Source organism: Takifugu rubripes, unplaced genomic scaffold (genome assembly GCF_901000725.2).
Source record: "Takifugu rubripes unplaced genomic scaffold, fTakRub1.2, whole genome shotgun sequence".
NCBI classification, from domain to species: Eukaryota; Metazoa; Chordata; class Actinopteri; order Tetraodontiformes; family Tetraodontidae; genus Takifugu; species Takifugu rubripes.
In genome coordinates, this window is record NW_021821651.1 from 60881 (window position 1) to 88088 (window position 27208).

At 46.1% G+C, this 27208-nt stretch overlaps 2 protein-coding genes and 1 pseudogene across 3 annotated transcripts; 1 reads left to right on the forward strand and 2 right to left on the reverse strand.

Moving 5' to 3' along the window:
- The first annotated feature begins 1635 nt into the window (after nt 1–1635).
- Nucleotides 1636–9907, forward strand: LOC101067590 (adenosine deaminase). Of its 2 annotated transcripts, XM_003977828.3 has the most exons (11): nt 1636–1843; nt 3612–3673; nt 4270–4392; nt 5348–5491; nt 6023–6138; nt 7026–7150; nt 7883–7954; nt 8038–8139; nt 8336–8403; nt 8477–8606; nt 9162–9907. In XM_003977828.3, the coding sequence occupies exons 1-11, from the start codon at nt 1712–1714 to the stop codon at nt 9264–9266; spliced, it is 1179 nt and encodes a 392-aa protein (XP_003977877.2). In that variant the 5' UTR covers nt 1636–1711; the 3' UTR covers nt 9267–9907. The 2 variants fall into 2 exon arrangements, with proteins under 2 accessions (XP_003977877.2, XP_011617340.2); XM_011619038.2 differs by lacking the exons at nt 1636–1843; nt 3612–3673 and adding an exon at nt 3686–4122.
- Nucleotides 9908–10376: 469 nt separating this feature from the next.
- On the reverse strand, nt 10377–22442 carry LOC115248696 (cAMP-dependent protein kinase inhibitor gamma-like). The gene is made up of 3 exons (XM_029832459.1): nt 22242–22442; nt 11645–11829; nt 10377–10958 (listed from the first exon to the last, which is right to left on the reverse strand). The coding sequence occupies exons 2-3, from the start codon at nt 11799–11801 to the stop codon at nt 10876–10878; spliced, it is 240 nt and encodes a 79-aa protein (XP_029688319.1). The 5' UTR covers nt 11802–11829; nt 22242–22442; the 3' UTR covers nt 10377–10875.
- Nucleotides 22443–23441: 999 nt separating this feature from the next.
- On the reverse strand, nt 23442–27204 carry LOC115246451 (alpha-tocopherol transfer protein-like; annotated as a pseudogene).
- Nucleotides 27205–27208: the final 4 nt, after the last annotated feature.

Sequence of the window (27208 nt, forward strand, 5' to 3'; positions counted from 1 at the left end):
TACTGGAGTAAGAGGGTGTTTGTGGGTGTTTTTTTCACAGAAACATAAATTAGAAATAGAGGCCTTCCTTTTTAAACACACCAAAATCAACAAAACATCCATTTCTGGCTTCAGTTCCTAAAAATAGTTAAAACAAATAATCAACAAGGATCCAATTCATGAACTTGGCTTCTTCAGCACGTAATAGCTTGTCTTTTTTTATACATTCAAACTAAAGTCATATTCTTTGCGGCCAGTAAGAGACAAGATTTTACTATTTTTATAATATTTTTGGAATTATTTCCTTCTTCTGATTATGTCTCTGAGCTTCAGAACGAGTTCGGGTTCGTGGTCCGCGTACTGGCTGTTTTTTACTGTCTTACAGGGACCTCTAGTGGTCTAATGATAAATGACACCGAGCCAGAGGGTATTTGCCCGCAATGAGCCAAATATTCTGTATATATTGTCATCTTCAGTATTTATTTATTTAATTTAGGGAAAATGGCGGTAAATGGAGTATCTTTTTATGTTCAAGCTTAACATACATTAACGGGGGAAGAGACAGATATTTCGATGGTGATTTCACTTCCTGTAAGAAAAAATCTGTCTCGCGTGGTTTTTAAAAAAAACAACTCTTCAGTTGATTGCGCAACTGTTTTTCAGAATTTATGATGCAATTCTTCCACAAAACTGCACAAAAAACAAACGATCACTTTCCTGATTATTACACATGTATTAAGAGTCTTATGCCACATTTTTATTGCTGATTTAGGCTTTTACTCAGTTCCAACACTTTTTAATTTCTTCCCATGAATTTAGCAGGTTGTTGTGATGTCTTGTGTTATAGAGAACACACTTAAAAAAGAACAGTGATGCAATTTAAGAGAACCCTGCTGGTTGAATTACACCCACGGGGACTCTGCCAACATGGAAACTGACACACGTAGAAACATCTGACCTGCAGCTTCACTGGAGGTGAAGGACTCTGAACACGATGGTCAAGTGTAAAGTCACATGCAGACGTATAAAAGTATGTTAAAGGTTTCTGCTGTTCTGCCGAAACTGCAGCTGTCTGTGGAAGTGGAAGCAAAAGAGCCACAAGATGGTCATGCTGACGTAGATAGTTTCAGGAGAAGATGGTACACAGATTACTTAGAAACCTTCTAACAGATCCCAAAATAAGGGTTTATTTTTAAGGCTCCTGTCTGCCACAGGACCCCAGCGTATACCTCTGGTCCTGGGTGACAGGAACACCTCAGGAGGTGCTCTATGATTCCAAGACTGGAACTGGTCTGAACTCTTCCATGAGGTGGTCACTGTTGGTCCCACACACCCGCTTTGGCGTGACCATGAAAACAGCTTCTTCTTCACCAAGAATCGAAATTAACCAAACAAAAGTGAGAGTTCTCAGAATTCCTCTTCTGTGGAGCGAGCTGTGGTTATTCAGGGATGTTTAATGGAGGTGAGAGCAGCACAGATCACCTTGCTGTTGCTTTTGTTGTGCAACACTTGGACAGAATTAATTAGCAAAGCTCTCATCACATGGCTGCAAAGCTGCTGCCGACCAGCCAGGTTAATCCTCCCGACATACTGTCCGTTAGAACGCACACTTTCCCGCACAGCTCTCTGCTCCCGCACCGCTTGCACGCACGCTGACCGCGCGGCAGCGGCGTCCGGGCACCGAGCGGCGCGCTTGTTGCAGCTGGGCGGTGGAAAGGCGTGTCCTGGACTCATGCGTATAATAACCCGGCGCGCCGCGCTTGCGGGTTTTGGCTCTCTGCGCACCGGCAGGATCACCGGCATCCACAGGACCCGCACGATGGCCGAGCTCCCCCCCGGTAGAGTGGTGTTCAACCAGCCCAAGGTACGTTAGCGGCGCGCAGGGAGATTTGGTTCAAGTACTTCAGCTTTTTGATGCGGCCGCTTTATATGAAGCTCAATATGAAGCTTAATATGAAGCTTCCTCTACTGTCCACATTTGCAGCATAATGGAAGCAGCAGCGCTTCTTGGTGCTGATGGAGGAGCTGGAAGTTTGCTGCTTTATAGATTTTGCAGCGCAGGGAGGAAAGGTGATGCTTTAAAGGCGGAAGTCCTCCGTTTACAGTCGCTCATAGACGCGTCTGGCCCGGCTTGGTTTGTTTTGGAGCCCAAAAATGTCAGTTTCCTCCAGGTTCTGTATTTTCCACTCGAGACACCTGCTGAGCTGAGCACGCTCCTTCAGGACTAAAGGCTCCACAAACTGTCCATCTTCATATTGGAAGATCCGTTTGAGAAATGTTGATCAAACGGTTTAGAAGAGAGAAACGATCCTGTCAGACAGTTTAATGCAGATCACCCAGAAACAATCATCAGCATGGTGCCCTTTGGAGTCCATGCTGACTGGGCACATGATCTAACGAGAAGAAAAACGTTGACAGTGAAGTGAAGACGCACGCACGCACGCACGCACGTTAAAATTATGGGCTATCTGGTGACAGTTAATGGTTTGTAACAGAACATTCTGTGGGACGGGCGCAGCTCTTCTCTGTTAAAGTGATGTGATGTTTCTGTGTCCTCGTCGGTACCGGAGGAACCAACCAAAAAACCCCGGTTTCATTACAAGTTTCAATGGTGCGTCACGCCCTGATCATCAGGTTCCAATCGTTGGAGAAGCACTCGGCCTCCTGAGGAAGCCTTGACAGTCGTTAAAAGCAGTGTCACTGGTGGCACTCAGAGCTTCGGCGTCCTGATCACATTATTGTGAGGGACCGATTCTCTGTTCTCGTGACTTTAGGGACCACAGTCTGCCAATGCAATCACCAAGACCAATTAGTCCCAAACGAAGGTTCCAGTACAAGAACAGCACACTGAAGAGCAAAATCATTGAGGAGTGTTGCCTGACCCTGGAAATAGACCCTGGAGGAGAACCATCAGCTCCTTCCTGAAGGGCTGGCACTCTTTCTGCCCCGTCCCCTCAGGAATTGTTTTGGCGCCCTTATTTCTGAGCGTGGTCCAGTTTGATCATATCGAGTTTCAACCAAGAGTCCAAATACAGTAAACAAGGTTATAAAGTCGCCCGCATAGAACATCGGCCGATTCTTCTGACCAGAGGAACCACACTGGAACTAGCAAAGTCTTCCTTACGTAACAACACTGTCTTGCACACTCTGAACGCGGTGACCCAGGAAGTGCTGTGTACGAGGTTCCTCCGAGAGTCCCTCAACTCACAGACGACTTAAGCAGCTGTTGTGGATCCTTTCGACACGCTGACGACGGCAGGAAGTAAACATTAATACACGAAACAGATGTGACAGCAGAGTTTTGGTCTTATCTCTAAATGTTCTTGCACGAGCGTCCTGAATGTGGCTGCAGCTCTGAGTCTGGCATGTGACCAGAAATGGCAGCAGAAACCTGCTCCTGAGGTTTGGACCCTTGCAAAATTTCACATTTAAACAGATGTTCATCATCAAGCGATTTCCCAATGTGACTGAGTTCTGGAGCAGATCTCATTTATCTGGGATCTGCCATAAATCCAGCTCCCAGCGCTGAGGAGGCGCCGGCCATTCCTCTGGAAGTGTTGCCCAGTCACGCGTTCTGCCACTAACACCTCCCGGTTCCCCTTTTACTCAGTCTTTTGTGTTTCTCTCTGCAGGTTGAGCTGCACGTTCACCTCGATGGATCCATCAGGGTCCAGACCATCGTCGACGTGGCCAAGTAAGGGGGCTCTATTTTTGTAGTGGGTCTAAATGTTGGAGACAGGGAGTGCCGGGGAGTGTCGTCTTTTTTCCAAGACATCCCAGCGATGGCGCTGAACCGAGCCCCAACGCTGACGTGCTGGGCATCAGATGCTGGAATGTTGGGAAGTGCTGCCTTAAAACAAGGATAACAGCACAAATCTTCACTAAAACTTTAGTTTTATTCCGTTTTATCACCTGTGTGGATAATTAGCGGGGACCCTTGGAGAGGAGCCAGCCAGCACTTAGAAGGCAGAACTCACGTCAGGACCAAGGTTCAGCGGTCAGGAGACAATAATGGAGCGTTTTTACCACTCAGTTAAGCCCACATTTGCATCGCTGCCCGGCCTGATAATGACTCATATCAGCTGATATTTACAGCGAGCTGATAATTTAAAGAAGATATTGGAAAGCATAAAACTAAAAGACGTATGTTGTTGAACTTATTGAACTTGCAGTAAAACACATGCGCCCGTGTCTGATTCACCTCCCTTTACCTTCCTAGATCATTATGTAAATTATAAATATATATATATAGTTATGGGGACCACACAATGCTCTTTTTCTTCCCTCCAGGAGACGTGGCATCCGTCTCCCAGCGAAGACGGCGGAGGGGATGAAGCAGCTCATCATCCTCAAACAGCCAGCCACCCTCACCGAGTTCCTGGGCAAGTTCTCCGAGTACATGCACGTGATTGCGTAAGTTGGGCGGCGCGTTGACTTCAATAAAGGAGCGCGGTGATTTCCTCCCTGTCCAGATGATCGGATGCGGGCCTCACCTCTCGCTCACGTGCCTGGAATGTTCACAGTAAACGAGGAAACCAAGGTTCAGTCATGTTGTTTCCTATCAAACACGTGCAGCTCTACTGTTATCGGACGTCCGAAGGCTCTTAAAGGGACGGTTCACCTCATAATGAAACCTAAAGCTACTTCCCTCATTCAGTGTTTAAAACAGAGAACCAACTCTTTTCTGCAGAACATCAATATTGGATCTGAAAACGGTCAATGAGTGACGTAAGGTCTCAAATATCCACGGGTTTTAATGCTGCGTTGATCTGTCCCTTTAACACCCGTGCGCTGCCCCGTGTGTGATTAATTGTAGGGAAACTCAGCAGGATTATGTAACGTTACTCAAGCACAAAGGTGTGGGCGTATTTGAAATGCCGGACATGTAGAACATCAAGTGTAAAGTTGTTGGGAGGCCCGTCGTGGCGTCTCTCTGACATAGACTCAGTCCTTTGGTACCAGAGCTAAACTGTTGATAAAAGAGCAGAACCACTCCGTCAGAACAGCCCTGAAAGCCTTTAACAATGAGCATCTGTCGTGGTTGTGCCACAGTTGTGCTGAATGGAGCCTTCTGTGCTGAGGCTCTTCAAAGCCCGCTCTACAACAATATAGAGGAACCTGCTAGCTGAATTTTAGCCCATGCGGTTCAATTTTGGAGTCAATACTGGAAGCTGTGCCGTGTCATGTGACACGAAACAGAAAGTCTCGTAATGAGGGAGTCAGTTCTGACCCTGACACTGTGCAAATGCTTATCATGCTCATTTGAAAGGATTATTACTGTGTTAATGGCTCTTGTCCTTCAGCGATAAGTGATTATTGGTGTCTTTATCAGTTATCTGTGTTTTTCTTCATCTTTTTGGTTTTTCAGAGGAGACAGAGAGGCAATAAAGAGGATAGCGTATGAATTTGTTGAGGACAGAGCCAAGGAGGGTGTGATTTATGTGGAGGCCAGGTACAGTCCACACTTCCTGGCAAACACGAAGGTGGATCCTATACCATGGAACCAGAAGGAGTAAGTACTTCACTTTCAATAGAATCTGGGTGTTTTCATAAAACCACAGTTTGGTAAAATGTTCAAATCTAGCAGGAAACTGTGGAAAGATCAGATTTTGTACACAGCTTTTTGGTGTCCGAAGCAAATTTTGTGATTAATGAGATGTCCGATATTTATGACAAGAATTCCTCCATCTCAAAAGTCTATTTTCTCCTGGCAACACTTCCAGACTCTCCTTCCCAGGCTCGTTCCCCGTGGGGGCGGATTAAGGGAAATTTACACAGTCACTCTGAAGAATGAAACAGAGTAATGTCAGTTGCTTCAGACATGTCGGACAGGTTTTGGCGTATTTCCCCTGTGCTAACCTGGATCAGGAGGCTGACTGGTGCCACCTTCCTTTTAAATGATCCCCATCTCGCAGGAACACGCAGTTCCAGCTTTTATTCTTCTGTTTGCCCTGACGGAGCATTTGGACTTGTGGGTGGGGACGGTATCGAGTCACTTTTGTGCTATTTAACTGTGTTTTTCTTTGTTTTCTTCTTTACTCAGAGGTGATCTGAGCCCAGATGAGGTGGTTCACCTGGTTAACCAGGGCCTGAGGGAGGGGGAGAGGGCCTTCAATATCAAAGCCAGGTCCATTCTATGCTGCATGCGCCACATGCCAAGTAATGAACTGTTCATGCTCCTGTCTGCCCAAAGCACCTTGTGAGATAAGGCTCCTGTCTGTCTGTCTGTCTGTCTGTCTGTCTGTACGTCTGTACGTCTGTCTGTCCGTCATGTACCCAAAGCTCTTCCTCTTTATGAGCAACACAGACAAAGAAAAGGAAGATGTTTAAAACCAGTTCATATTCAAATCACATGCTGATAAAAGGGTCTGATATTTTAGATTAAACACACACCCTTGTTTTGTTTTTTACTTTTGTTCTGCAGCACAGTGACACTTTTATGTGACCAGAACCAATTAGACTAGAGTCAAAGCTCAAATGACCTGTAATGGTGTGAACAACACCTGCACAGAGACGGGTGCGTGGTGACGGGAGGACCAGGACCACCTGGAGAATCACCTGTCCTGAAGGGTTAAACAGTTAAATGTCAGGATTCTGCCAGCCATTGTGCACAGCTGAGAAGTTTCTCGCTGTAATGCTTAAACGCGAACGTGACGTCCAGCTTGACCCATTTGGACCTCTTACTTTGTGCAATGGATGTGACGATATTTCATTATTCAGCTATAGTTTCAATAATGTCTCTGCATGCTCCCACTCCTCCAAACCATCCCCGCTATCGTGCATCCATTTGGTGTCCACAATGTTCATGTGGCAGCTTCTGGATCAACAAAATAACTGAATCCTCTTTAAAGGTGATTCAGGAACTAGAAGCACTTGCAAGTGTCACAAGCGTCTCATCGTAGAATCCATATCACAGATGTGAACCTGTGGGTGTAGCATGATGCTAACGCCACATTGATTCAGACTCCATCTGTGCAACACCTGTGTATACTGGGTGTGGCAGGCCCACAGTGTGTAGTGATATTGGTGTATTTTGTGTTCTCCAGACTGGTCCATGGACATCGTGGAGCTGTGTAAGAAGTATCAGCATGAGGGCGTGGTGGCCATCGATCTGGCAGGTGATGAATCGCTCAGCAGTGAAGCCAACCCTGACCACAGGAGGGCCTACGAGGTGAGCAGGAGGTGTCAGAACATCTAAAACTCATTACCTTTACGGTATGTTTTTGAGGAACAGGGGCTGTAAAGCTCCATTTTACAAGCGAGCTGTTGTGTCTCTTGGGGCCACTGTAATATCAGCATGTTTGAGAAGTGACACCTGTCATGATAGAAGCGTCTCCACAGACGGTGAGCAGTGGGTGGGAACCGTCTGTGGAACAACAAATAAATTGTTCGTTTTCAATTATTGACAACGAGCAGAACAGAGTCCACACTAATAGCAGCACTTATCTTCACATTAACCTCACCTCTAGATAAAGATGTGCACGTTTAGCAAATCACAGCTGGCCTGTCAAAGGTTAAGGCTGCAGGTTAGAAGTTGTAACTAAGTAATCATACTCAGGAGCTTTTAAAGATTCTCTTTATCTTCTTTGACTTTCACTACTTTCGCTAAAACCTGGCAGTGACCCGCCGGGGAGGTGCTTCTGTTCTGTCTCCAAGCACGATGACCCCTTATTAAATTATTAACCTTACTGAACGAGTCTGCAGCCAAGCAGGTCACTCAATATCTGCTTCTGGAAGATATCGCTGCCAATCGGCACAGCTGATGGGCGTCCAACTCCAAGCTGGCCGACTGGATCAAAGTGGTGGTTCCACACACGGACACAGTATCAGACTCTGACCTGCTGCAGCACCTGAGCACACCTGTCGCGTATATGTGGTTGACTTGGCGTATTATTGGTAACAGGAAGCTGCGCGCTGTGGCGTCCACAGGACCGTCCACGCAGGGGAGGTGGGGCCTCCATCTGTGGTGAAGGAGGTAGGCCCTTAGACAATAGGAGACAGAATGCACCGGCAGCAAATGAGGATCCGCCTGTCACTCCTGCCCTGTTATTATTCCAGGCGGTAGAAGTGCTGAAAGCTGAACGTGTTGGCCATGGTTACAGAACTCTGGAGGACCAAAGCCTGTACAGAAAGCTCCTGGCTCAGAACATGCACTTTGAGGTAAGAGGATCACTCAATCTGTGTAATGGAGCCTTAAAATAGCAAGAAATATTTTACTTACTTACAACAAGAACTTGCATTCCAGCTCAAATAAAGATGATCTCACTGCTAATACAGAGAACTTTAGCTGTCAAACGCACTCCCAGCTGGGAGAAGGTGTTGGGCTGACTGCGCTGTTCTCCTGCTCCCACAACAGGTCTGTCCTATTTCCAGTAAACTGACGGGAGCCTGTGACCCAGACTTCACCAAGCACCCTGTCATCACGTAAGCCAGCTGCATTCATGGCCACCTGACTGGGTGACTGTTTAGCCTGGTTACCAGTTTTGCCCGTGCACAGGTTCAGGAAGGACAAGGCCAATTACTCCCTGAACACAGACGACCCTCTGATCTTCAACTCCAGCCTTCACCTCGACTACAGCGTCGCGTCCAAGTACATGGGCTTCACCGAGCAGGAGTTCAAACGGCTGGTGAGACACCGACTCGATCCGTCTTTCACAGGGCAAAGCTGCTAAAATGTGCTTGCTGGTGGAGAAGCTCCGTGCATCCCAATGCTGCTTAATTAAAGGCATGAATAAGCAAGGCAGATATCAGGCAGCGAGCCGCAGGTCCAATCAGAAGAATGGGTTTGGTCCCTTTAAACGGCTCCTCTGCAAATGTTCCCATGTTTTCCAAACATCAGGTTTGCTCATGTTATCTCGTGTTTATACAAGGAGCTCAGCTCCTCATGAACTCTGTTCGTCCGGTTCTGAGATGTCCGTTTTGAAAAGAAAAAACCCAAAACGTATTTCTCCTGAAATCCAAACGCTTGATTTTCGTGTGGTGGAGGAAAAACAGAGAATTTGCTTCCCGAGTTTCCAGAACATGAGAAGAAGCGTCACCATTTCAGGTCTGCTAAAACTCCAGCCAGGATCCAATCAAACTGTGGGATCATCGGATTAAAGAAGCCAGCTTGTGCTAACGAGGGAAAAAATTAAAGTCTAGTTCCCAAACGGCACCTGAACATCTTTTTTTGTTTCTTGTAGAACATCAATGCCGCAGAATCCTGTTTTCTGCCAGAGAAGGAGAAGCAAGAGCTCCTCATCAGCCTTTATAAGGCCTATGGGATGTTGAAGAGCACTCCCTTCTAGAGCTGACGGGTCCACCGGAGCAGCGTAACAACCCAGGGAAAAACCACTGTGACCATCACAAACGCCCCAACACGACAGCGCGTCTGCGTCCTGCAGCTAACGGACACACGGACTCTCGCATGTGCTCCTTCCTCCACGTACCCGTTTGTCAACTGTGAGGTTTCGCCAGTTTTTCCATCTCTGTGCTTTTAGTTTACAGTCAAATTCCTGAAGGTGTCACAGTGTTGATAAGAATCCGACTTGTCATCATGTGGCGGCTTCAGAATCAGGGAACTTCCAGTACGCGGGCGCGGGCCATCCTTTGGTTCCTCGTGTTGCATCTTTTGGTGAGCACACCTGCAGAGTAACACGTGGTCTTTAATCACTGTGGGTTTTCATGTTTACCGGCGAAGCGAGGGACCTTTTTTAACTCTACACATCATCTGCATCAGGTGAAACAGCTAAATACCAAAAGTACTTCAACATTTAAACGCTAGATGGCGCAATACTGCCACCAACGTGAGTTTACAGTATTTCAGAATTATGATCCCACAATCTTATCATGTATTTATTTAGAATATTTTAGACCAACTAAAGCACTTCCATCTTTATCAGATGCATTATGAGAAACAAATCCTAATAAAAGCTGTGCTGAACTCTTCTGCATGTCTCATCTTCAATAATCTGCACTCCATTAGATTTAAAGATTTATAAAGAACAACCAAAATTAAAAATGTTGCCCAACAGCACAAAAGGTTACATTTTGGATTTAACTGACTGTTAATGAATACCTGAAATGATACCTTAGAGAAGATGTATGGACTCAGGTATGAATTCCAACTATGATATAAACTGACCCTCACTTAAATCCGCCAGAGCGGATGTCGTTATTGCTATTAAAGAGGCCAAAGACGATTTAGAGATGAAGTGCCCTGTCATGCTCTGTTTCCTTATGGCATAAAGAGATAAATGGGAACACTGGGGCCCACGTTGGCCACACATGTAAGCGCTGGTGTCCGGAGGCAGCACAAAAGCTGCATTCAGCAATATTTATGGCTTCAGATGTGATTAATCCAGGCTGGTTGGTGCCGATCCTGCTCAGACGAACCAGAAATAATAGCAGACAACAGATACAGTAATTCATATCTATTTTATTACAATTGCTATCACAAAGATATCACTGAACATTAACAATAAATATGAAGTCTGTACACAACAGTTTAATGGCAATTAAGCTTGTATAGGACAAAAAAAACCTGAAACTGACTGAGGATCACAAACAAACACAGACGGAGAAAGTAAACGAGAGACGGATGGTGGTGAACATGCCCCCCCGGTCACACTGTTCAGTATCAGGCGGTAAAATGCTTTCAGCTCCCTCAAGTCTTCAGAGTTCTGTCTTTTCTTGTCTGATCGGGATTATAAAATGACCAACAGAGGAAAGAGCAGCTCCTGTTTCAGTCTGATCCCCCGGAGAAGACGAGCGTCTGGGCTGCAGCAGCTCCAAACAGGCCGGCAGTGAGCGAAGGCGTCCTCCATGAGGACCACCAAAATGCACTCTTCTCCCTCCTCCATGTCTCTGCCCTCAATAGTCTGTACTCCCCCCTCGCTCTTCAGTCCATGGTTGACTTTAGGACGGGTCTCCACTTCCCTGGGCATCGTGGCTGCTGGAGCCCTCTGCCTCTGGCGCTGGGGCGGCCCCGGCGTTCCCTTCTGCAGAAAAACGTTAAAAAAATCAATGGGAAAACCATTTGCTTTCTGTGGTTTCTGTGCAGAATGAAGGTCCAAATGAAGTCCTGGCAGCATAACGGTCGAGTGCTCTGACCGCTGGACGGCCTGCCAAAGCTTTAACACTCGGATCTGCATCAAATGATCACAAATATCCAATTGTGTTAATGAGCAAAACCAAATGAAATGAATTCCTACCAAAGCTATTCTTCTAAATCAGACCCGTGAATTCTGCATCTCTGACTCTGAGAATGAATAAAAGCTGTGGGTTTACACGGTCCTCGCAACAGGCCAGAAATCTGCCTTCAGTGCTCAGGAAAATGAGATTCCAGAGAAAAGAACCAGAAGTTCCTGTAGCTGCACCCTGTTGGCCGTGATGGGAGATCCGTTAAAAGCTTCCCACAGAGCCACAGTAGAGCTGCGTGATTTATCAGCGTCGGCGGTTATCATGTCATGGGAAACTCGTCTGTGACTGAGACGGAAGTCCGAAATAACAACCGAGTAGTTCACAATGGTGAGACTGGAGATGTGGCCAACACCCAGAAAGGGAGGAAACCTCCCGGTGATTGTAAATACATGAGTGCAGAGACCCCGATTCACAAAGATAAAAGCTTCAGCTGGAGTTCCAGAGGGGCCGTGCCTCATTAGAATCCCTCTGCAGGTGAGCTTACCTGCAGCCTTTAGGTCCATCTCCGCCATGTCTTTGGCAAGTTCGCTGGTGCCGGCAGGCCCTTGTCCTCCTTCCCTGGTGATGTCGGGCACGGCGTTCCTGCGACCTGTGCGATCACAGTTGATGAAGTCTGAGTACGACGCCTCTACGTCCATCATCTGTCCATGACCTGCGCTCTCATTACACCTGCCAGAGGACGGAGGAAGAGGAGTCAGAGCCCTGAGACGGGGGGGTCGTGCCCGGTGACCTCACAGTCATCGTGAGCAGAGCGGAGCCGCGCTGGATTACTGAGCCAATACCAGCTCTTCAGAAGCTTTCAGCACCAGACCAGATATCAGCCACACAGAATGAAGGTGTTCAGAATTCCCAGGACTGTTTCAGAGGAGCGATTAAGGGCCCCACCGACATCGCTGCTAATTGGTTGCGACAATTATATCAGGAAAACAAAACCCAGTTGAAATTCTCTGCGGCTCTTGGGCGTCTATTGTCAAATATCTAATCAGTCAAATGTGTCCTATTTTTCACAGTCTTGATAAAAACCCAGGAAGGGCCTGAACGGAGGAACACGGGGACTCAGCAGCGCTAGCCAACCAGAGGGGCTTTTAAATGACTGGGAGAAGTTTGAGGCACTAAAGTGCCCTGAAGTTTCAGCTGTCTCCTCTCCCTCCATACGCTCATTAACTCCAGCTCTGTTATTCCTGCTTGTTAACGTCATATTCTCCCTGCCTTCTTCCAACCGTCTGAGGAAAAACAAAAGTGTATTAGCAACTTATTTGTCCTCTGTTTCCTGTTCTCAGTCCATATATAACTAGGTCATGGACACCGCCAACCATTAAAACACCACACAGCTGGCAAATCCTCAGGAGGGAATACGTCTGCGCCAGAACTGGGAAACGGAAAGAATGCAGTAATGGTGGTAAACACAGAGCTCAGGGCTGGATAACAAGGACAGATTCACAGTCAGAAGCTTTAAAACCACCTCTGCAGCTCAACTGTGGATCTGCCAAACAACAAAGACGCCAGCAGAATCCAACAGAACTCCAAACCCGCCTGACCCGGCGGACCCAAGGCCCAACCGTTCCCACTCCGATCCCTCACATTCCTCTCAAATCACTGAAAGGGTCCCACAATTGTTTCCTTTCTGTTATGGACAGTTTGCGTTCTCCGTGCCAAAAAGGAAGCGCCGTCTGGTCGTTGGCTTTCAGGTCACACGCAGCCACCATTTTTCTGGAGGGAAAATGAATTTGGCAATGAAAGGGCAATCTTTAGGGCCCCGGGGGGGAGAGCGCTACGTTGGCAAATGTCACCGGGTTTCTGGGCGGCTGACTTTCCCCCAAAGCTTCGCAGAAACACACAAGACATTCTGCATCCTGGCTGCACACGGCGGCGCCGCTGCTGACGGGCAGGTGGTCGCTAATGAGCCATATCAGGGGGGAGGAGTGACGGCTCGTGGTTACACCAGTGAGTGTTCCACAAGCTCAGGCGGACCTGAAAGCCTTTCATGAGTTTAATCATTACAGGAAAACTACAAGCGCTGCAACATGCCTGCGTCTCCCGGTCCTCCGGTCAGAGACGCCCGGTTCTGTAGGACAAAACCCAGTGAACTGGAACAAAGAAGGAAATGTGTGTGTGAAGGAACGGGTGAATCCAGGATGTTCAAAGACAAACCTCAAAAACAGACGCTTGTGAAGACGACCCTGCATGTGGAGTTGCCGGGTTTAAAAGACACTCGGTGGGTTGATCTGATGACGAGACTGTTGGTGAGCGGCGTTGTTTGTCACTGGCCCAGCTGCTCGGTGGCTTATGGGACCGTCGTTTAATTACCATGTTTGTTTAATTAGTCGGCCGTGCTTGAGGAGGAACCTCTTCCCTCAGATCATTAACAGGTTTCCATGGAAGGAGGACAACTTTGGTGGTGATGTCCTCAGCCTGGCCTCAGCTGGGGCAGACTGAAGCAGTGATGATGTTGAGCTGCAACAACACTAACCCTAACCTTGCTGCAGACACGGCAACAGTTGCAGTTCTGGCAGGGTTGGAAGGAACCTGCTGCAACTGTCACGTGACCTCGAGTGTCCAGCAGGAGAGGGTTGGACAGCATGGAGAGCAGGGCCGAGGCTGTGGGCAACGCCAGTCAACCCGACCACTTACACTGGGCCATTAGAGCCCAGCTGGAGCCTTTTAAACCTGATTTGGATGTAATAAGCTCACATCATCAGCACTAACCTAGAGAAAGCCGGGTAGAAAATGCTAATGGATGGAAATCAGAAACATGGAGGAGGGTGTAGAAAGCTTCTGTGAACCTGACGACCAGCTCCAACGGGTCCACTGGTCTTCAGAAGCACTTAAAAAAAGATGGCATTTTAGATTTACATTTGAGTTGGTTTGTCTGGAAACAGAATTGTCTTTGAATCGTTGACCAAAATGGTCTTCATGTCCTTTTTGTGATTATTAACCAAAATCTGGCATCACTAATGAAATCTGAGCAAACCAACACAGGAAAACATGAAGCTGACAGTCCTACCACAGCCGCTCCACGCGTTCTCCACTACCCACACGATCCTCCGCAACCTTCAGCGATCCGGCATGAAACCAGCGTTCCAGCTCTTTGCCCTCCCGTTCGCCTACTCGCCCTTTCAGCCTCTGTCAAACGTGATCTGGGCTCCGTCTGTTCACATGATGTCAGCAGCAGCTTGTTTGACACTGAGCCCACTTCAAACAAAAGGGAGCTGTTTCTCCTTGCTGAGATTTAGCATTGTTTCCCCTCTGCAGGCTTCCTCTATGAGCTCTCCACATTCAGCTCTAGTGTGTATATTTGCCCATATCCTTCCTCTTCTCCTGGGACCAAGGGTGTCAACAACTAATTTCCCCTGGTGAGGGAAATAATGCTGCTTTTTCTCTGCAGTAATCAGGTGCTTTCAACGTTAAAACTTTTCCCTGCTGAGCACAGACACACACACACACACACCATGACCGTCACCCAGCAGCACTTAAGCTTCAAGCTCCTACTGTAAATTCTTGTTCCAGCTCTCCGTCTTCTTTTTCAGACATTACCAGGAGTGAGTGCGGATACCACGATGATCCCGCCCCCCTCCTTTAATTGCCATCCAAAAGGAGCATGCTGAGGTCTCATGACTGAAGGCGTTATCATCTGAAGAGCCGCGGATAAGACGTCTGACCGGTGCTATTAGCATCAGCTGCCAGGAAAAGACTTGAACAACCTAATGAATAAAACAAGAGGTCCAGCTCAGGCCACTTCTTCAGAAGGGTGCAGCCAAATCAAAAATCAATCCAGCTCGGACACATTAGGGCACACAGACGAGCCCCCAGTCGTGCTTTGGTTTCTCTCTTCACAACTTCAAGCCCATCTCAGATAAATTCCAGAGAGGATCAATAGACAAAGAGAAAAGATCTGGAAAGGATTTTTGCTGCTGACTGTTAATAAGCTGCTCAGAGATGCTGCCAACAATCACTTTCTGCATCTGTGGATTCTCTGATATTCTGATGAGACTTTTGACTTTGAGGTAAAGATAAAACCCAGACGTAGAGCAGACAAGTGTCCCAAAACCTAATCTTCACTACATGGGTTCAGTTTAGTCTTAGTTCGACTGTAACTTTGCACAGATTTCCACTGCAGAAGTAAAGAAAAATAGACTTCATTTTGTAGGTTTCTGAGCTATATTACTTTTCATTTAAGCAAAAGGACTGAAGCTACACTGTAAAATATCCACAATCATAACGTTGCAGCTGGAATTAGCATGCTAACAGATTTACTGTAAGAAATGTTTGGTTTGGGGTTTTTTTTTTTACCCAAAAAGGAAACAGAGAGTCAGTGTGACCTTTTGCATCAGGAGGGACATTAGGAAGGAAGAGCAATGCACATGCATGTTATATCCTGGCTGATTACAAGTACATTTGAGGATTTGCTGACCCGGAACGGCAGCCCGATTTCTCAGATCAGCCTCTCTGTTCGAAGTAGTGGGGGAGGAGACCCACCAGCACCTCCGTGCAGCCGAGAGGGCTCGTCCCCCTATTCCAGTCTGCAGGTAACTCCCAGCTTTGTGAGACTTTCACAGGATCCAGAGTAATCCCCCCCAGCACCCTAACCCTAACCCTAGCCCCCCCGAGCCCAAACAAACCACATCAATCACGTGACCTTTAACTGCACTGCAGCAAATACAACTGACTGAGTAAACGAAGGTTGACAGTCCAGAAAATTATTAATAGAACATGTTTATTTGAAGTCTGTGGAATTAAACAGACTTCCCCTCAGTGACCACTGGACTGACTCACTTCTGTTCATCCGTCAGGCCCGATGATAATAAACACCCAGGAGCCCGGTGATATTCCCACTACAGAACAAATTCCTTTTGTTAGCGCAGCTCACATAGCAACAGCTGCGCTGGTCGATACACACGCGAACGAGTGCAACCTGACGTCGCCACACTGTCACGCAAAATACGGAAACAGGATCGCAGGATCAGGCATCCGTGTTTGAGCTGACTGAGGGTCCCGTTACATGTACGACAATGTGCAATTTGTACGGCTCTTCCTGTGAAATGTGCAAATAATCCAATTTTTAACGGATCCCTTCCAGGTGGTGCCGACATGTGACCGGATATCAGAGTCAACAGCAACAGCAGGCGTCCTCTCGAGCTATAGGGAGCCCCCCCTGTGGTGTATTTGTGCCTGTGTGTGTGTGTGTGTGTGTGTGTGTGTGTGTGTGTGTGTGTAAAAAAAAAAAAAAACATAATTCACAGTTCAAACAGGATCAGCAAAAGGCATTAGATTATAATCTGGGTTATTAAACGTCCTGGACGCATTTGCCGTGATATAAAAATCAACATTCGATACTGTCAATAAGCCACAATGAGCGAGCGTCTCGTCACCACACGTAGGAACCAGGTTACCTCGGCTGCTCTGCCTCTTTTAGCAGAGACCTTTGCAGCCCAGCATGGTCACAAAAATGATCTCTGGGTCTAAAACTGGCCTCCGTCGTGTGTTCTGTTCTAGTCCCCAGCAGGACTCGAGGGTTTCGGACCTTCAAGACCAGTCCAGGAGCAGCTTCTCAGCTGCACATTAAATTTCTCTCTGCTCCGGTTGGATGGATGAGAACAAAAGATGTAAAGTCATTATTATTATTAATATTATTATTATTCCAAGTAATCTGTTAAAACGCTTCTGTTCTGAGAAAAGGTGATTTGATGCCATTAAGCAGATGAAGGGAAACAGTAATTAAGTAGGAAGGAAATAATTACAACAATCAATAAATCCCAACTGCTTTTGCTTTTCTTTCATTTCTTCCCCATTTCAGGGTACTGACACACACTAACGGGACCCTGGGAGGCGTCACTGATGAAGATCCATTTCGAATTTACATCTAAATCAAATCCAACCTTTGCGAGGTGTAAACAGATCCTTCTCCCACCGTCCATCTATTCTAATTCTCCTACATGGTCTCATGCTTCTATTTCCGTCCATAATAACAAGCAGAGCTCAGCAGGAAGCAGGTGTTTGCCCGGCCTCCGTGTTTATGGCCTCTTTTTCCCCTCTAAGCACATGCTGGAGGCTAAATGACACCCTTATGTTGATGAAGAGGAGAGGAGGAGTGAGGACAAGAGTCAGATAAGATGGAGTGATGCAGGAGGAGGTGGAGGGGAAGAGGTGCAGGTGGAGGAGGAGCAGCGCAGTGTTGTTCTAAATTTCACGGTAAAGAAAGCAGCTCAAAATGAGTCTTGAGTGATGATCATGGCAGAGCAGAGTGGATGAAGGAGGAGCTGGAGGAGAAAGAACGCTGCCAGAAGACGAGGGAGGACGAGGAGCAGGGAAGGAATGCTGTCCTGTTTATTGTGCTTTCTATATACGGAGAGGAAGATTCCCCACAGACTCCAGTGTTTTTATTACACTTTTTCATGCATCAGAATCAGACTTCTTCCTCCTCCTCCTCCTCCTCAGCTAAACTGCAGCCCATGACCCTCATGACCCCTCTAAGATTAGAAACCCCCCAATTTTCCATACATGAACACCAATAACACTCCATACAATACATACGGCTAATGGAAGAGAACGCCACCCAAATCTTTGTGACAGCGTCGCTGACTCGACCTGGAACTTCTGCCTGGGTCTCAGGTGCCTGTGCTGATGCCGACTGCGTTCCTCTGCTCTCTAAGTGACCTGCAAAATCCTCGCCAGCATCGTCCTCACACCACTTCCCCAGCCGAGGAGGATGTGGGCGTCAAATGATTGGATGTAATGACGCTCACAGGCTCCTACATTGTGGGCATGAAGCAGATCATCTCCAACACCCCAGACAGTCGACGCACCGACTCACACAAGCGTCGGCTCCAAAGCAGCAGCTTTAAACGTCCAGCTGGAAGAAAGAGGCGAGTCCCCCTGATAAATATCATCCAGGTGGGATTGTGTTAACCTTCAGGTCACACAGCAGATCCATCAAAACAGCCTGTGTTCAACAGCTGGGATCCCCGACTTCAGCGTCAGGTTTAGTCAGGAGCGTTTCTCCTTTGTTGAGGAGCCTCCTGCTTTTTCAGTCCTCAGAGAGTTGGATTTAAAGAAATCTGACATTTTAAAGCACGCTGAGACTTTGGAGTTGCAGCAGATACAGAACAGTCCATCACAGGCCCGCGCTTCCCTTTGTTTGCGTTTCCCTTTTTAGTCCTCAAATGTGGTGACTCCTCTTACTCTTTTAAAAGTCATACAGCAGATTTGCTTTGTAATAATTATTCATCTTTTTTCTTCAGGAACCCCATCAAATCATCGTAAGCTTAAAGAGAACAGCAAAGGTCTGCATGATTAATACCACGTGATAAAAAATTCTCTTAGTGAATTGATTTCTCGTGAGTCAGCTGATGTATGGGCCCATTTCAATTCAAGGTAGTTTTCTCTGTCAACTGGACTGGGTTTCTTCCCAGTCCAGTTGACAGAGAAAACTACCTTGGATACAATGACCTGGATGACTGAGAATTTACACAGACGCCCATTTCAATTATTTACAATCAATGGTTATAATATGATCCTTTGGGGGCTAATGATATATTTTATATGGCATAGATTGGGCATAGTTCAGTTAAAGACATCAATTCAGGTACCTCTTAGTAAAACCTCTTAAAAGGAATGTTAATGTTGGGTTTTATTCTAGTATGGCCCACTGTCGCTAGGTAACAGGCAGCCATTTCAGAGGAAAGATGGGAAGCCTTGTTTAAGTCTGTTGACATAAGATAATAAAAGTATACTAATAAGACTGTAAAAATAGCTGAATGTCCTCAGATACTATTATCATAGAATGTTTAGCCTGAAATGTGTATTTATTTGTTCAAGCACCTTCTTTCCCGTGGAATCATACAGAACCCACTAAAAGATGTTTTCCTGTTAGTTCCCTTGTTTTTCTTTATTGATATTTGTCATTTCTGATGATGCACGCTTCGCACCAGACCAGTGGGCGGCGCTGTTACGCAGTGTTGCCAGTTTTGCGATATCGGTGAAGAAGAATGAGTGACAGTTATGGATGCTGCATAACAACTGTCCTTCCAATAAATACTATACGCACATACATCTGCATATATGCTAGTCTGTGTCACTAAAGAAGACCGCAAGGCAATTTAAGGATGACGCCATGCTTAAGATTTACCACCATGTCATAATAAAAAGGCAGGAATAATGATATCATCTTAAAGAAGAGGCAGTTCTGTTCATTCATGATGAGTTGAGTTTTTACAGAAATGTACGATAAATGGAACATGTGTCTTTGGGGAACACCGAAAGGCTTGAAAACTCCGATCGATCCAATTCCACATTGATACTTAGCCTAGTTCAAACTGGTTGGCCCAGTTCAGTCCCAAGGAAAGGCTGCACTCCTCTAATCCCAGAGCAGCTATAATTACACGCACGACCATTACCCACGGCCTCGGCTATTTATAGCACTAGTAGACCCATTTCATTAGATTTACCTTTATGCCATCACAGGCAGCAACCAGCAGATGGATGATACCAGTCATGAATCACATAAAATGAGATGATCTCATGCTTGTTTTACAGCAAATGTGCATCTGTGATTCTTGAAGCCTGGTGGGAATATTTAACATGTTCTAATGAGCAGATGCAGCCTGGTACCAACAAGCCTTCAATGTCTGGCACATGATAAAGGGGCTCACAATATACTCTGCTTACGAGGAAGCTTGAATCTTCCACAAAAAGGCCAAAGACCTCAGTTCTGGTCAATCGGAACACCACCATCCGGATCCCTGCTGTCTCTGAAACAGAAAGGCCTCTGGACAGGTGAAGGGATCCAGACATAATCTCTCATCTGGAAGAAACTGGAACCAATTCCGAGATTAAGTTTCTATATTTAACTACAGCACGTGATCATGATCCTTCTGCCCTTGCGGGGAAAAAACAAACCCTTCCGGAACCCACTGCATTAAACTGCTACCGAGGAGCAGAGCTCTGGAAGAGGAACTGACAAATATCATCCAGCTCTGGGAGGAAAGAGAACTCTGAAAAAAGTAACTGAAATGGTGGTCGTAGTTTATAGACTCAGCAGGAGGAGAGATTCATTCACTATCCTCAAGTTGTATTGACCATAAAGAGCTGCAGATGATCAGAGCTGCACTGCCGAGACCCGATTACTCGGGATCTAGTCCTGTCTGAGTGACACTAACCACTGTCACAGGTCAGAAATATCACACAGAGCCCCCGAGGGTAAGCGGCATCAGAAGCAGAACTACGAGCAGATGTTATCCTGATGGTCATGTGACCGCTCATCTGCAGACGTCCACAGTTCTGACAGGCAGGAAGGAAGGACGGTCGTGTCCATGGCCAACAGAGCGTCTCCAGACCGTCCCTGCCTGATCCAACTGCTCCCTGCTGCTCTCCCTCCCCTACTTGGCCATTTTGAGGATACCAGACCATGTTTGGTTGGCTGATGCTAAGACGAGAGAGCGATTCCAAAGAAAGCCATGCGAGTCGGCTCCGGCGCTGCAGCGTTAATGCTAAAGCTCCACAGATCCTTCAGGGCAGATGGATATTGGCACCAGTGCTACTGAATACTGGGAGCTGTATTGTTTTGAACAGATTTTCAGCAGTTTTGTAAGAATATTAACAGTCTCATTGGAATCAGACTGAGCTTTAAGTGGTTGTCACATTTATTTACTATTATTTATCATTACTATCTATTATTAACTACATTTAACCACTATTAACTATGACCAAACGTGTACAGATCAAAAATCAAAGACTGACAAACTGCCTTCCAGTAAAGACCCCCCCCCCCACACACACACACACACACACACTCACTCACACACACACACTCCAAATGCATGTGCACCTATCTGCCAGAGGTAATTATTGGTTATCTTATCAAATGAATCCTCACTGTCGTCAGTGATGTCAAACACTCAGATCAGCGAAGCCACTTCCTGTTTTTGCTGAGCTTTTCCAGGCACAAGCTCATCTGGACACATCAGATTGCAGCTCTCACACGATGCGCTGATCCAGTGTAATCGGAATAGTTTTTGTTCCAAAACACATGGCAACACAGCTGCGTGTCAGGGCGCGGCGGAATGGTTCACCCTAACTAAAGTAATGAACGTAAACAATCCGTCTCCTCTCAGATGAGACCGCGTTGCTTTCATATCTATCTTGTCTAAAATGTTGACACAGGAAAAGGTTGCAACTATCAAACCAATTCAGACCCCAGGAATGTCACTGCACGTCACACTCGTGACCAAATCAATTGATTTTTTTTAAAAATTTGATTTATTTCCATCTTTCCAAGATCTACAATCAAAACCCAAACTATAGAGTGACTTGACCTAAGCGGCCTCCTCTCAGAGTGACTGCTGTTTCCAGTAGAGCTCTACATTATCCACCTAACATCATGGAATAGTGGGAACGGACAGAATCAGGGCCGCAGCCATGAACCGCTGTAGCCACGGGATGAGGAGAAGCAGGGGACACTCTTGGTTTCAATCCTCCAGCCATGTGACAGTGAAGGAGAGCAGCACATGCAGGGCTGAAGGCCAGTGTTTATCCTCACTGCTGCTTGTGCCCAGTGACGCTGGCCCCTGCCCAGCAACACTCATGCAGAGTGGGGGGTCCCAGGCAGCTCTCGGCCAGCCTCAACAGCATCTCTTCAGCCAGAGACGAAGCCGCTCTCACATCATCCAGTCGAGAGATCAAACAAAATTACCATGAAAGTTTTTGGCGTTGAGAGGACAATAAAGATGAGGAGACGTAATGGATGCCGAGTGCTCGTCATTACCACAACGCGTGTGCGTGCGTGTGTGTCAGTCCCTCAAATTGTACACGACGCGCACAGCTGAAGCACTTGAATGTCATTAACAGCGACGATAGCAGCCAACATTTACGGACGCGCAGGCACAAAGACGCGGAATCTGCGCGCTCCGTGAAGGAAGCACGCATCGCCTCAGCCCGCAGAGATGTATTGTCTGAGCCGTCGCTGCTGTGCGTGAGGAAATGTCTCAATAAAGCCACGCAAACCGCCTCCGCGGCGACGCGGTTTCCCTATTCTCGAGCAGCCGACCCAACAAAGGGCGCAGATGTGGGAGACGCGCGTCACTAACCTTGGCGGGGTCACCTCCTGTTATCCACTTGTTACAATGGAGATTCAACACCATGGATCCTCCGCTTAAGTTTGCTGGCAGGCGGACAGGAGGCGCTGCAGGCCGAGCTGGGCTGGAGCCGGAACAGGCGGCCGTGGAGGCAGCGGCGGGGAGCCCGAGGACGCGTGGACGCTCCTTCCCTTTCCGCGGGATACCAGCCGCGAAACAACGAGAAAAGGTTACGTCTTCAAACAGCTGTTATTCCAAAATGGAGTTAGCCGCGGCCAAGCCAATCAGAGCGCGCCTGCGGAGGCTCCCACTCCTCTGTGGGCTGGAGCCAAGCGCCACAGCGCGCTCACATCATCACAAGACTTCCAGTTTACAGGCATTTTTCACAATAACCACCATGATTCACTGTAGCTCTTCTGTCACGACAGCTTTATTTTTACACCAAAAGAGCGGAAAACCCCCACTGTTGAGACAGCTGCAGCCTTCCATGACTTTCAGGGCTCGATTCTTTATTACCCATAATGTAGTGTGGCAGAGGAAAGAGATTTATTATATTACACAGTATATCAAAGGACAGATATGAATAGATGGCAAAGTGCCATTTGCAGCAAATTAAACAATCCCACAGTCCTGATAAATACACAAGGAAGAACAAAGTGGACATAAAGAGAGGGCCATTCTAATTACGCTCAAGGGAAATAAATAGGTTACAGCCGGTGGGACGCACAATACAATATCAAGAGCTCTTTATCTATTTAAAGCGATCCTATACACACTGGGAAAACCTTTAAAATCTCATGGCCTTCATATGACTTGGAAGCTCATCATAGGCTATAAAATATTATTTAAGGCCAGGGTCGTTTAGTTTAGTCCCAGAACAGCACAAATATCTTTGCTTTAGCCGAACATATTATTTATTTGGGAACATTTAATGATTTTGACTTTTTGGTTGTTTTTACCAGAAACTACAGTAACGCCAGTGTCTCTTTTTTATTAATAAGAATTAATAAATTCTGTAGTTCAGCAGATAGTCAATATTTAAACTCATTTAGATGTCTTGACTGTGGTGGTTACTGGGAAAGGGTGAAATGCCGCCCCCTCGTGGACATGATCGATAATAACGAGTGTGCGAGTGGTCAGGAAAAGTAAAAATGATGCCAAAGCCCCAATAAAATGCAGTTTATATACGCATCTGAAACACGAATACACAAATTTAGCAGTTTGTTCCTATCATTTTATTTTCCTGCTTTCACTGTCAGCAGAATAATACAGCTCAAACACGCAGACATGCCTAAAATAAAAGTATAAAAAAGACAATTGATAAAAATAAGTATTTTCACTCCAGCAAAAGAAATAGATTCAACATTATTGCACATTCGTCAAGATGGCCTGGTGAAAGATTTGGCAAAACAGATGTTGGTAAATTCAGGACTGAATGTTCTGCGTGTCCCTCTCAGCTGTCACGTTGAGACTGGGCCACAAAACAAGTCAGAAACCAAACGTAAGGCCGGTCAGCTGACCCTGCAACACTCATTCTCAAAGTAGATTCAAGGCTGTGAAGATAAAAGCTGGAAAAGCTCTGGGAGGGAGGAGACATTCAATCCCATCACATCCATCGGTAAAACAAACCATGACAATGTTATTGACAATATCCATGAACATTCTTTTAGTGCACACAAATCTAGCACAGGTTGTGACACAGAGAAGAAGCTAAGCATCGATAACCATTTAAGGCAACTTATCAGAAGCTTACAAACACAAAGGGTTTCAATCCTAGTTGTAATGACCAGATGAGCATTTAAAGGATGTTTGGTTGAACTGGCCACTTCCCAAGCGTAACATTTTTTGTCAAAGTAACATATTGAAATTTGCTTTTGTTGCTCAGAACTTGGTAAAATCCGCCTCCTCAAATAAACAAGTTGCTAAAATAAAATCTTTACATTTCAATTGTTGAATTTGAAGACTTTCATGCTGAGTTGCTGGTGTGTAATTACTTTAAATTCAATAAACAGGCCAGTTGATGAAGATATGTACATCTTGTATTTTGTTTTAAGCCATAAAAGAAATAAGAAGCAATTAAGTTAAATTTGTAGTACCTGTTACCAAAAAAGCTTATTCAGCATTAACATTGACTCAGTACCAGCCGATACCAAAAGCCCAGCAATCAGAATCAGGACCAAAAAATGTGAGTTCTGCACATCAATACAGATGCTAGCTAAAAATTAAATGAAAAACACAATTTAAAGAGAAAATTGAAAATAAATAAGAGTTATTAATACTTTTTAAAATGTTAGAAGCCATTAGTGATATTTAAACATGAACCTGCACCATCGTTGTGAATTGCATTTTCATTGTGATTTTTTTGACACAAATATTACCTAGTTCATCTAAAATTTTCTAAAAATCTTCCCTTCCAGGTGACAAGAATGAAGCAAATCATTACGTTTTGGAAGGTGGAGGCATGAAGGATTTGACACCTTAAAACCAGACTATAATTGTGTAAAAGTTGGCCATCCTGATTTGTGTCCTTCTAATTTGCTGCTGAGATGATGGTGTCCTTGGATGCTGGGCTACACCTCAACTGGACCCACCGACCTGGACCGGCGCTGCTACTAAAGTACATTATCTAGGATACTATTTGCATCTTGCCCTGAAAGAGTCTACACACGTGTCAGATGAAACAGGAAGTGTCCTCCCAGAGGGGCGGAGCCTCAGTAACAGTAGTAGAGTTGAGAGCGAAGCCCCCTGAAGGTGTCCTCATCCTGGCCGCCCCCTGCCTGTTCTCCATCAAACAGCATGGAGTCGGGGAACACCACGCCCTCCAAGGGGTCAGGCTGGCAAAACTCCACTATGAATTCCTCCTCACTGTCGAGTAGCAACCTGGACCAGGCACACATGTCCAGCTGTCCCGCCGTGCCGCCGTACTCCTGTGGGAGGACGGAGCGCGGAATGTGGCGGTGTAGAGAGCGCGGGTCTGACCCGTGGAGGACGTACTGTTGGAACACAGCAGCACATCGCCATATTCACTTTAATACTGGTTATTTTCAGCTTCAGCCGCTGTGATAGCAAGATCAGGCTAACGATCATTTCAATAGCGTCATCATTTGTGACGTCTAAGTCTGGCTAAAGTGTTCACAGCATCTCCGGCTGGAAGAAGAAAGGACACTCACCCTCTCCGCCATCTTCTCCTTCAGAAAAGGTTTAATTATAGCAAAGATGCCTTTGAAAATCCGAGGCTCGTTTATGATGTTAACCGCCTTGATCCTAATGGGAAACCCGTCCTGTGAGTAACAGGAAGTCACAACAAACCCTGAATGCAGCATCACTTATTTAATTAAACAACATGTTTTGCTTCAAGAGTTCGATAATAACTTAAAACCATCTGTGGAAGATACAAAGGAGTTAGGTGTCACCTTACCTGGAGGATGCTGACCACTTTTTGGCGAGGAACGGTCCCGGATTGGAGGCTTGTGACATGCCGACTCCAGTGTAGTCCGCCAGGATCACAATACCGTTGACCTGCGTCACCTCGGGCTGGATCAGCTTTTCCAGCGTTAGATAAATGGCTCTCACATTATCAACAAATGGATAATCATTGGGTTTCCATTTTCCTGCACAGGGAGATGGGCTTGAGCAAGTGTGCATTAACAACAATGAGACAGCAAGTAGGATTAGATTATATAGGGCTGAAAATGTTTTATAGAAGAGGAGGAGACAGCGGCGACCTGGCCTCAGACAGAGGATAAATCTGCCGTTAGGATCAGGGTGTGGCAGAACTGTGAGGAAGCCCAGGTCCAGAACATGTTTAACTGTGGAAGGCTTCAGGTCCTTGAACACTTCTGGCCAAGCTTTACGGCCCGCGTGGTAGTTGAGCAGCAGCTGCAGAGCGCGGTCATAATCAAACTTCCTGGCCCGCAGGAAGCGGAGGAGAAAGGAATCATCCAGCCTGGTCCGAAGATTGGGCTGTTCCTGAAGCAGGGTTGGAATGTTCAGTTATAACAATACAATATTCCAAAATACGAAAAAAAACAGTTACCAAACTAATAAAAAGGAAAATAATAATGTTACATCATTTGCGCACAACGAATTATACACCTTGTTAAATGCACATGTACTGTCATATCTGATTTCAATCAATCTAAAGCTTTAGGATAGCATAAAATAAAAAGAAAATCTTCAGGATGCAACAGAAAGATGATTGTACATCCCTGTCCTACTATACATAACTCATAACAACAACAACAACAATACATGAGAAGAATGAAAAACCTTCAGTATCATGTCTCTCAGGGCTTGGACATCACGGAGACGCCACTCTGGCTTCTCCTGGAGCTCTTCCCGTGCTTTGGCAACAAGTTCTGGGGTCAAGGTACAAGAATAGATGGGTGGCGGGGGTCCAGGGAACCAGCTGTGCCCTGCGGACCCTGGCGGGTCTGCGGGAGGTGACATGAGATCGATGGACTCATGCTGATCAGCCATGGACTGAATAATAAAGCTGAAAAACAACAAATTCGTTTGAATGCCTCGTTTTGGACTGTCTAAATAACAACTTTATATGTGCATGCGCGTATACGTATGCACATAAAATATATATGTGTGTGTGTGTGTGTGCACTTTGAGTGTCTTGGCATATTTTCTAAAAACACACTTTTATAAATGAACGTTTCCAGCATATTATGTCGAATAGCTATTTATCCAAAGCTGCTAATTTTGCTGAATGTGTTAGTAATAAATCAGTGTCTGTTCTTCCTCCCGAACCGGATCTTAAGCAGAACCGATGCGAAATGAATGCTGACAATAATGACTCAAAAATACCTTTGATTACTCAACTATTAAACGTGGGTTGTTGTTTTTTTCAAACACATATGATATTTTTGATATATTACGAACGTTTACAGCATAAAGGAACCAAAACCAGCGTATAACTAACCTGTCACGAAAACACTTCCGAGTTGAACAGACGACGCTTTTCATTGGTC